The sequence below is a fragment of the Rhododendron vialii genome, chromosome 6a (assembly GCF_030253575.1).
Source record: "Rhododendron vialii isolate Sample 1 chromosome 6a, ASM3025357v1".
Taxonomy (NCBI): Eukaryota; Viridiplantae; Streptophyta; class Magnoliopsida; order Ericales; family Ericaceae; genus Rhododendron; species Rhododendron vialii.
The window spans coordinates 40,570,984-40,582,494 of NC_080562.1; the positions used below are offsets into that span (position 1 = coordinate 40,570,984).

At 36.9% G+C, this 11,511-nt stretch overlaps 1 protein-coding gene across 1 annotated transcript; it reads right to left on the reverse strand.

The window, feature by feature from the left end:
• Positions 1 to 675: 675 nt before the first annotated feature.
• Positions 676 to 6,182, reverse strand: LOC131330422 (probable galacturonosyltransferase 12). The gene is made up of 6 exons (XM_058363995.1): positions 5,617 to 6,182; positions 3,052 to 3,107; positions 2,793 to 2,948; positions 1,929 to 2,519; positions 1,396 to 1,698; positions 676 to 1,318 (listed from the first exon to the last, which is right to left on the reverse strand). Exons 1-6 carry the CDS (start codon positions 5,825 to 5,827, stop codon positions 1,034 to 1,036), a joined length of 1,602 nt encoding a protein of 533 aa, XP_058219978.1. The 5' UTR covers positions 5,828 to 6,182; the 3' UTR covers positions 676 to 1,033.
• Between the last annotated feature and the right edge of the window lie 5,329 nt (positions 6,183 to 11,511).

Consider the following 11,511-nt stretch of genomic DNA (forward strand, 5'->3'; position numbering starts at 1 on the left):
AGAGAATTCTGTAGAATGTTGAACTAATATGTCATAAGTTGCCTGAAAAATAATAGGAGTGCAGTAACTTCTGGTTGTTCTGCTTGCATTGACCTTTCTGCTTAAATCTCTAAGAGCGGGCATTCAATTTCATATAGATCAGTGTTAGTCCCCGCCTAGGCACCCCTTTTTTGCCCGACTAGCACCTAGCAATTTTTAGAACATTGATAGAGATGCATAGGTTTATCTTCTATTGGTGCAACTTTATTAGTGGAATTAGAGAAAATGTTAGTCTAAGATCATCCAAAGATTTCTTGATGCTGCAAGTCATAGCATGTCTTGATAGAACTCTCCCAGTATTTTATAGTAACATAATCAAATACCTTAATAATGGAATAATGACTCTGAAGTAGAATAGACAGCAGCAGAATTCCCACGCATATTTTTGTTCGTCAAACGTGGATAATGTTGAAGACTTGAAGCCAATATAGACCAAATTTCTGAGATCAATCCATAGAAATAAGGTGGAGAACTCTCTACAAGTGTTTCACCATGTATGTATCTGTTTTATTTTCATGGTAGTTTTCTTTCTGCCGGTTTATTCATAGGCATGCCATGCTCATTGGTTTTGCATTGAAACCTCACTATATCAAGTACCGGTGGTGGATTACAGGCCAGGAATCAAAGATGGTAAAATTATTGCAAAATTGCGAAAAAATATATACTTCTTGCACCTTAACTCTGGTCTAAAGTAGTTCTCATGGAGGAAACAAAAATGAGGGTGTCTCCCATCTTGCATCTTATGAGTTTATTTACAGTACCATTATACATTACCTGCGTGGATAACCAAAAGGTTGAAAAACTACACTCTCTTCTCAAAAAATAAAAGAAATATAAAGCAAAGAACACAGTTGAGTTCATAAACCGCGAAGCCTGGTGCTCTCATCATCTCCCCTCCTGGATTTGTGAAGAACTCTCTCCTGCTTTCGGTTGTTCATATGAAAGTGCATTCTTCATCAGCATTACGGGTAACAATTTCCTCTCAAAATCCATATTAAGATGCCCTGATATGACACCCTTTGATGAACTTATCAGAGTAGTTCACATACTTGGACCATAGGGGTCGAAGTTGTGGGAACGCTATATCCAGCCATGGTTTTGCTCTTCCATTGAAATGGACAACACCGGCACTTTTAGCATCTGCGATGCTTGTATTGTCTTGGTACCCTAGTCCCAACATGTGCCAAAAAGGATCAATTATATGGACATGCCCGTGGAATGCTATTAAACCAGGAGGTAAAGTCCCCAGCTGCCACAAACTTAGGTCTGATTTCAAGTTCTGCATTTAGAAAGAAGAGATTAGTACTTTTGTACTGCAATATCGGAGAAAAGATTTTTCTTAGGTTATTTTCTTACCTCTTCAAGCCAATAATGGTATGTGCGGCTTATGTTTGTCTTCCTCCAAGCCTCGAGATCGAAGATGTTCATGCCATAGGCCCAAGCACACTCATTGGGGTTGAAATTCTTTGAAATCAAGGGATGGGAAAAGTTCAAATAGCTCTTGAGCCGCTTTGACATTACGTACTTGTCATCTCCCCTGCATGTTTCTACTGCTCCATTTACCTTTCCATCCATGTCAATGTCCCATAGAGGTGACAGATCAGTTTGAATTATGATATCATCGTCCAGGAACACCACCTTGTTTAGACTAGGAAACAACTGCAAAGATAAGTGATACATTTAAGATGTGGGTAGTGATCCACAATTAGATATATTCTGTGCAAAGTTTATATTGGCCATGATGTGGTAATTATCTGATTATTTTATTGCTTAAAGCAAAAGACCATCGAGGGTAGCTTAAATTTCACAAATACTACTGTCGCATCATTCTGGCTAAAGCAAGCTCCTCAGAAAAATCTTGTAAGCGTATCAATTCCCTCAAGATTTACCTGAGGTAGATGAATTCGAATGTGGTTCATCAACGAATTGTACTTGGGACTAAGCGCTTGCAGCTTGGCAGCAATGACCTTGGGCTTCTCAGTGTTATTCGCAACGATTGCTGAAGACCCACCTCTGAACTGTGACCGAACTTTCTCGTCCTTTTCCATGGCCTCCAACACCGGGACCTTCCCCTTAGTAAACCAATCAAAATGATGCAGCCCTTTAACCTCAATTATGGCCGGTGTCAAAGGGTGTAAAGAGAACCAAGCTTGCATTGGGGAAAGAGTCTTTCTATCCGTGATTATGTGAAGCACAACCTTATTAGGGTGCAAGGAGTTGCGAACGAGAGATGAAGCGACAACTGAGGAAGCCAAGATGTTGTCTGAAGCGAGGACAAAGTGGAAGAAGGAGTTGTCGACGAGGGAAGGGACCAGTTCAGGTGCAGGGAGCTGGAACCGGGCGTTGGCATTGGTTGAGTGCTCATTGGCTAGTTTTAGAGCTAGACAGTGGAGCTGTTTCGGTATGCTGCTGGAGGCTACATGCCGGTAGAGGTACTCTTGGATTTTGGCTGTTCTAGTCCTCTGTTCAAGGAAGGTGACCTGAGAGAATACAGAACAAACGAGCTTTAGTTGACCGATCATGAAACAGGCTCGAACATATCTTAGTTTCGTTTGTTTTTCAGCGCAGATAAGCTTATGAATCCACGTTGGAGCTGATCTCAAGAACCAAAACAAAATGTATTCAAGTTTGGTTTGATTACATACTAGTGAACATATTTTGAACGAGTTTTTAACGATTCAGACATGAGCCGAGGTTGATCAACATCGAGAGAGAGAGAGAGAGAGAGAGAGAGAGAGAGAGAGGAGTAGTACCATGGCTTTGAGCCTGGAAGCAAATGTCCTGGCGTCCGGTCTAGTATCTCTCATTTCAGCGACGAAATCTTCTAATGTCTGCGGAATTTCGGCGTCGCCTTGTATTTCATCCTCATTTGCGGGTTCTTCTAAAACTTGGTAGATTACTTGAGGAACCTTTTCAAAAGAACAAAGAAAATTAATAGGAGTACTCTATTTTTTGTTGTTACATTAATATGCTAAACATGACAACGTAAGTTGTACTAGGTAAGATGATTACAGTTGGTTCAAGCCTTCTTCCCAAGATCCTTGGTCCTAGTCTTTTCCCCAAGCAGCCTAATATCATTACATCAAATTTGAAGTTATCTCAGAAGCCATGATCATAAAGAAAAATTGTAGATGACATTGGAATATATTTATAAAAGGTATTTCAAATAGTCATGTAAAGTAATAAAAGTGTTTTCATAGGTGGAGAAGGCTAAGGTACACCAACCCCAAAAGTTTTGGTCACCAAAAAAAAATGAATAACTAATTTGCAAAAATATGTTACCATACACCAAAAATCAGCGTGCCATCCTCCAAAACCATTTTTACCATACCATTTTCGTAACTAACCAAAAATTTACGTAACATACACTAACAAATTGCGGAACATATTCTATGGCCCACTGTACACGCAAGATGTACCATACATTTCTCTTTTGTACAAGATGACACATACTCGATAATATTATGATATCTTTGGGAATAGATTCTATTTTTATTAATCTGTTTGAAACAAAAAAAAATTTATAGTACATCTGTCGTGTGTTCTCTATGGTATTTCTTTGCACAACGCTCTGACTTCTTCTTTTTTTCTTCTCTTTTTGGACGATAAATTTGGCTTAGAAAAATAGATATTTTTGAAAAACATGGAGTGTGGATGTTTGATTTGAGATTGAGACATTGATGCAAGTTCTTCACTTCTGAATGAATGAGATAGATTCATATTTGAAAAAGATTGACGATAACTTCTTTCAAGTTTCAAACTTTCAATAACAACGATTTGGCTTGTTAGGTTATTTGTAGCAAATCAAGGGGGTTGTGTGCAATGTCTCTAAACTTCCCATTTGATTGATTGATTGATTTGGGCTGGAGACCAAATATGACATATCAATTTTCCAATTCTGCCCTCTACCACCCTTCTTCTCTTTTCTTTTTTTTCCAATCAATAGAAGATATCATTTTACATCGTGCAGAGTACAAACCCGGAACACTATATCTATTGTGAGAGTCTACGAGACAACCAAATCCAACAACTCAACCAATACAAGTCCAACAACTCAACCAATACAAGAAATAAATTCATTATAGGGTAGAGACAAAGAAAGAAAAGAAAAGTCCTATAAGGGAAGAATACCCACACACAAGTGGGGAGACTCGAACTCCTGACCTCCTAATAAGATGCAAGAGTCCTGACCAGCAGAGCTAGCTTCAATTGGTTACCCTCTACCACCTTCAACCACTTTAAACTTGTCATAAAATTTATTTTGCCAACGGGCTCTAGTGAATTCAAACCTCGCCAAGACTATCTTATGTTATGCATATATTATTTTTCACGCTGCAGTGGTTGTAGAAATTTTAAATCTAACCCAAAAGCGCGCTTAAATTATTAGGTGAAGGGGCACCGACAGTATTACTTTTGAATAACCGAATGTCCAAACCTGCTTGCTTATAGATTATCATCCTTTGTGATGGTACAACGTTGACAGAATAAAACACACACACACACACACACACACACACACATATATATATATATATATATATAGACTCCCACAATAATGCAGGCCAACAAGTTTTCTGGTCAATAGCCAATGTATTTCTTTTATTGTTGGCACCGTAGTGAGGTGAGCTGTACTAGTACAAGTTGATTTTAAAATTTCCCTAGTTTAAAAAAAAATAAAGTTCAAAGTTTGATTTGCTAGCAATCGAGTGGATATCAGATAAATTTTAATTGAGGTCTTGAGTCATGCTCGAGTTCGAGTAGCTAATTTCTTTGACATAAATATATAAATGGACCTGGCATTAGAAATGTACACATTATATTTTACTGTAGAAATATGCATTGCGAGGAATAATCATGAGATTTCAACTTAAAACAGTTGTTTGTGTTTATCAAAAACATTTATTAATTGATTATAAAAATCTAGAAATCCCGAAAAAGATCTAAAATAAAGTTTCACATAAGCGAGGTTTTGAGGTGTTTTTTTGGTCCAAATTTTAGATTTTGAGTAATTTTCTTTTTAATTTGAAGAGTGCTCCATCATAATTTTAAAAATAAATCTACTCCTACTAAATAATTTCGTTCGTTTGTGCGAGAGTATAAAATTTATAATCTAAAATAGAATATAAAAACTCTACTTCAGAATTTGTTTCTCCAGTTATCGCGAACACCCCATTACGAAAGCTTTCTAGTTCAGTTCTATTAGCTAGCCTCAAAACTCAAAAGAAATAAATAGCGTTGTATTCCACTCAACTATTACAAAATGCATGATTACAACTTTATGGGATAGACAAGTATAGATGGAGATAGAGATTTTTTTTTCCTAATTCAAGTACTGTCAGAGTCAGTTTACGCGCACACACCTCGAGTAATCTTGAATGACCAATCGTATCATACCGTCCCACTAGGGGGCTCTAAATAAAGCAATGTCTACGCACTTGATTACTATACATCTAACATATATCTAACATTAATTGACTTCAAACGGTAGCCTTAAAACTCAACGAGCTTCAATGGATCCTACCATGTATATGGTTTGTCTAATTTTCCAATTTTGAGAGAGGGTACGTACGTACGTACCTATATTGGAGCACTTGGATTGTCCATCAATGCTATCCACGGCGGTCAACACGAACACGAACCGGAGAAGAAACGTGAAGAACAAGAGCGAGTAGAAAACCATGCGGTACGAAAACCTTCTGGATCCGACCTTTACTTTGATAAACTCCCTCAACCCTTTCGACGGCAATACAGTCACGTGCCGCAGGCTCGGCGATATGTGAAGCTGCATTCCAACGAGAGGGAGAGAGACAATGAGAGAGAGAGAGTATATAGTATTTGCGATTAATCACTACTCAAAGGAGGAGCATTGCAAGTGGAATGTAGGAGGGAGAGAGAGAGAGGAGCAGTAAAAGGGGGGAAGTTGGGGGGTTGGAAACTGGGAAGTTGTTTGGAGTAGCTATCCATTACCTAAACTTGCTTAGTGTTTAGGTTAATTAGTTGTATCATTGTATGTGTATGAAGATTTGTTTAGTAGATTTATATTACATGTGTTTGTTTTTGTGGTGGAGCTAGATATGAGAAAAGGGGGGGTGGGTTTGATCAGCGAAAGAGACTTGGGACTGAGAAAAAGCCAGGGGATCATCGACTTGTGTTTGATTCTCAGGCACACATTATAGGTACAGAGAGAGAGAGAGAGAGAGAGGTGCCGGTGAGAGGGCGTTGGTTTGGTGTTTGCTTGGCTTTGACTCCAGAATGAGGAAGTTTAAAGAATACGAAGGGTGATGAAGAATATGGGAGGCTGGGAGAGGGGGCTTTGGGCTTTGACGCAAACAGCGTTTCTAAAATGGAAAAGGACCTCTCTCTCTCTGTTGACCCTGGTCCATGGTGGTGACAGGTGGGAACGCACAAAAGTTTCGCAAAGTGAAGATTACATACGTACAAAACAATCAATAGATCATGATTTTAAAAAATTACTAGTAAATCCTCTTGCTCTCCTTAGCTTTTTGAGTTTTTTTTTTTTTTTTTTGAGTTTTGACGTTTTATTCTTATTAAAAAAAATTTAAGTTTTTTTTTTTTTGCTTATTGTTCTTATTAAAATGTTTTGCGCTAAACTTTTATGAATCATTGATTTATCTTGATAAGAGGAATAAGAAAATTAAGAAATTTTACTTTTACTCAAATATATTTGAAAATTATAAAATGCCCAAAAACTATGGACAAAATGCCCAAAAAACTAAAGAGAACAAGGCCTCAAATTATCAAGATATCAATAACTCAAAACACTACTAGATTTTATAAGTAAATACCAGAATATACATATAAAAATGTAAAATTATACTCCATTAGAGTCTGGGGTTGTCATGAGCCTGTCCATACCCACTTAGTCAAAGAGCATATCAAAGGGAGGCAGTATGATCTTATACCAAATATAGTTAAAACTTTAAGTTTCTTTATTACTTTTTTATATTTTAAGGAACCACTTTGTCAAAAAAAGTTGATTAGTTCACTAATAAAAAATAAAAAATTTAACGACATGCAAGTTTGAAGAGTCATTTCTCACTCTGCATACTTGAAGAGAGAGAGAGAGAGAGAGAGAAAGAGAGCTACACCAAAATGGTGTAACAAATTTGCTACTTCCCTTGACTAGATTTTGCTGACATGTCTTTTCAAATATAGATTAGTTTTGGTTTTACTATCTCCCTCGGAGATGCTCTAAGTTAGAAAGAGCAAACAAACCCAATCTTCTAACATAACTGCTACTAAAAGTATGAACTCCCCAAAATGACTATAATTAAGAATTTGTTTGTTTGGGGGTTTTAAAACCCCTACGCACGGTTCCTAATATAATTTTTTTTTATCTATCTCTCTCCACTCAAACCTTCTTCAAAATCTCATTCAAAATCCAAAACGAACAAAGGTTTTCAAGCTTTGCTAAAAGAAATCCAAAGACTCGCAAACAAGCACTTACTTGAAAGTATTATCCGCTTCGGCCTAGCTAGCTAAAAATTAGGCTCACGGGGTTCGTCTTTCTATTCCGTAAAGCTTAAAAGGTGTCTCCTTATTGAAGTATATGTTCATTTCTGGACATCATCATGAGTCGAGACGAAACAGAAAGAACGAGAAATTGATCAACGGAACTCCTTGCAGGGATTTGAGAGTTTCAATCTAACCAATCTGTCGAAGAGATTACTCAGTACCACTAGCAGTGGGACATGCACATGTTGTCTTGGACTTTACATCAACGTGTGGTGAAAAAGATACCCCGGGCGCGCACTACGTGGCGGTACCAGGCCACCAAAAGATTTTCAATCTTTTGACCTCTCTTAAACTCCTGGGCTATTTGACATGGCAGGAAGCCCATCCCAGCCCGGTTTCTTAACGGTCCCACGTAGGCTGTGGACTGAGAATCGCGGACCGAGTCCAGAAGAAATACATACAAGACGTTGAAATGGGCTAATCTTGGCCCAGCACGGCCTGGCCCAAATTGTGATTATTGTTGAATTACGTAAAGGGCACTTTAAAAATGAAAACGTGAAGTAACAAAAACAACATTCGGATCTCTTTCCTTTTAGATCCCCTTGAAGTAAGCCTTTTTCAGCAGACTTCGGAAAACATCCAGAATAAATATAAAGCCATATTACTGAGTTGTCCAAGTCAAGTTATGCGTATCTCAACTCTAATGTTACGGATATATTGACAGTCAAATGTTGAGAAGTTTTTCGTTTCGAGCTATGAGTAGCGCCGGCCCCTTAAAGTAATTTAACTTACTAATTCACTAACGCTACCGATGATAAAGATAAAGAAATGTTGAAAGCCAAAGACTCTGTCATTTGATTTGCTTTGCTCAGCAGCTGGTCGAAATGTAGTTCCTAAGAGCATCCGCAATGAGAATAATCAAAATTAATAACTAAAATGTGTCACGTCAGCATTTGATTATCCATTTAGTTCATAATCAAACTTAACAAACTTTACCTCCACATTGGTTATTTTTGCATCCCTATAAAAAAAAACCTCCACAATACGCAATGCACCTATGTCAAATTGAAAACGAGTTTTAATAACGCACCCGACCACATCAAATTATTTGTCTCGATGAGACGATTCTAATGTGGGGTGTTTTTTAGTTTTGAGTTTGGTTATTGGGTTTGGTTATTGGGTTTGGTTATTGAGTTTTGGTTATTGGTAAAAGTTGTTAAGTTTGGTTATGGAATGGATGGAATTTGATTATTTGCTAAAAGACTTGTAACTTTGCTTATTACAATGTGAGGTGTTTTTTTAGCATTGTTGTTAAGTTTGCTTATTCATACCAATTTGCTTATTACAATATGGATGCTCTAACTGCCCATGTGCTGGTGGCGTCGCCCTAAGCCGTTCTTCTGTGGCCATTACATTTGTCACTTTTACATCGATGAGCAATTATCAAATGTTTAGATAAAATAAATGAAAAGGGATTCGGCTCCTCGTCAGGACCAGTAAGACTGTGTATACCGGTCAAAGTGTATGAGAAAATCTGAAAGATTAAATTCGATGATGACTGTTTCCTCCCGTCCAAAACATGTACCGGAGAGGATGATTCCCAATGAAAAGGGATTGGGGTCCATCATTCAACAAAAAAATTAACCAAGAAGCCAAACCAACAGTTATATATTAATCGAAATTTCCAATTTTTTCGTATTGTTGTACCATATTTTCCCCCTTATTATTTGCTTATGCGTTTTATTAATATTCTTTAACTAGCAATTAAGCAACTGAAATCCATAAAAAAAAATAATAATAATAATCTTGCAGAAAGCAAGCCGAAAAAGGATTGGAAAAGAAATATAATCCAACGTCAGAAAGAGAGAAAAGAATGGAGAAAAACGTTAGTGAGCTGGAATATTCCCCTAAATTTCTTTTACAATAAAATAATACTTTATGGGAGCAATCTCTCTATACTTCCTGTCTCCTGAACCCACCATTTTGGCCCATTTGTAAAAACCTTTTTAATTTATTTTATTGATTGAATCATTTATTTATAGAGCTTGTTGAGATAATTAATCACTAGGGTTGTACGTACACACGCTCGGTATGTGCAAGTGTTACTATGTGAGGAGTATGAGCGAGTACTTTCTTGGGGGTTGTGGGAATTTTTTTGTCAATATTAGCGGAGTGTTAATATGTTAGTTCACAAAAAATTTCAGAGGCTATCCATAATCTTGAATCTCAAACGTCCACAGTGGAGCTCGAACCCTAGCAGAGGACCGGGAAATGCCAAACGGTGCTAGAGCCCATTGGCTGGGGGTTGTGGGATTCAGTGGTTGAGTTTGAGTGATTTTACTAATATTTTACCTTGGCGATGAGTTCATTTTATATCAAAAGCAATTGTAAAATTTGATTTTTTTATCACCATAATATTGAAAAATCACAACTGTGACGTAGTTTCAAAAAATTGTTCACATCAATTGATGTTTATGGTCCTTTATTACAATTGATGTCAAAACAATGTTACTATAGAAATGAATATCGCTACATATTTATCAAACATAAATGAATTCTTCAGTGTGACAATGATATACATATTTCGCAATCGTTTTCGTTGATATTTGATGATCTCAACAAATTTAATTTTAAAATATAGTACATCATTGAAAGTCATCGGGTGAAAGGTTTCCAATTGGTCAAAAGAGAATTCGTCCTTGTCACTCCAAACTTCTTTATCAACAAAATTAAACAAAGCGGATCAAAAAAATAAAATAAAATAAAATAAACAAAGGAGGAGTATAATAATAAGCTGCAAGAATTAGTCTGATAGGTTGACAGATTTATTTTCATCACAATTGATTAGGATTCTAATTTTGGAGTCAAGTTGTAAGAAAATAGTTTATTGCGAATTCTCTAATTCCCAACATAGATTACCTATCTTTGAACCACCAGAAAAATGATTAATTGAGATGCGAGTAAGCCGATCTAAAACCGGGAAAAAAACAAACCAACCAAAGGAGTACTATGAAGTTGAGATAGTCGTTTTCATGAAGGCTCCATGTTCACGTAGCGGGGTAATTTCAGCTGTTTATTCACGCAATCAATGGCTCAGATTTGTTTTCAATTATAATTGTTCACAATTAACTCTTTCTTGAATTTTTTATTAATATTTTAACTGTTCAAAATACTTTTGAACGGTCACAATTTGGTGTTGTAAACAAGTAAAGAAGATTTTCTCCTATAAAGTTTCCCCAAAGCATATACTCCTTCCGTTCCAAATTGAATGTCAATTTTTAATATCCGTGTCAATTTCAACTCCTTATATCTTTCAATATGAATCTCAAAATATATGCAATATGGATCTTGTTTGATAGTTTTCCATTAGTTCTGTTATATAAAGTTTTCAAACTCATGAAAAACATTATAGATTGAAAGATATAAGCGATGAAAAATGACACGAATTTAAAAATTGTCATTTTTTTTTGGGACGGAGAGAGTACCGTTAACCAAAGACTCCGACAAATCCTCCTCTGACAGACGGAAACCTCCTGGACTTCTCATCCCAAGGCCGCGATCCAATCAACGGCTGCGATCCTCTCCACCTTCCCATCCCCGTAGTTTTCTCCAACCTCATCGATCACCGTCCATTCATTCCCAGGCCCCACTATCTTATTCTCCATTTCCCTAATTTAATACTTCAATCACCGATCAATGATTGGGCCTCCACCGAAAGCATTAATGAACTGGGCCCCGCATACTTTGATTGAGGCGGCTAAATTTTACTTTTACTCCCTCAATTATTCATTTTGTTTCGAACTTATCCCTAATCGATGAATTAAATCTATTCAGTCCTTAGACTTTTCTTGTTGATATGCACTTAGTCTTATTTTGGTTTGGTAGTCTATTTACTGAATGACGCTGAGTAGGCGAGTGATTTGTTGCTGGAGTTGACATCATTCCTTAGTAATAGAAGAAAAGTTGTGAGATTTGCTTATGTGTTGATTAATAGGT

What these genes read in the sequence shown, in the direction of transcription:
- LOC131330422 (XM_058363995.1), bottom strand. Translation starts at nt 5,827, where the DNA reads ATGCAGCTTCACATATCGCCGAGCCTGCGGCACGTGACTGTATTGCCG. An exon ending in ATCCAAGTGCTCCAATATAG is followed by an intron (nt 3,108 to 5,616) that starts GTACGTACGTAC and finishes TAATGATATTAG; the next exon opens with GCTGCTTGGGGAAAAGACTA. An exon ending in ACCATTATTGGCTTGAAGAG is followed by an intron (nt 1,319 to 1,395) that starts GTAAGAAAATAA and finishes TTCTAAATGCAG; the next exon opens with AACTTGAAATCAGACCTAAG.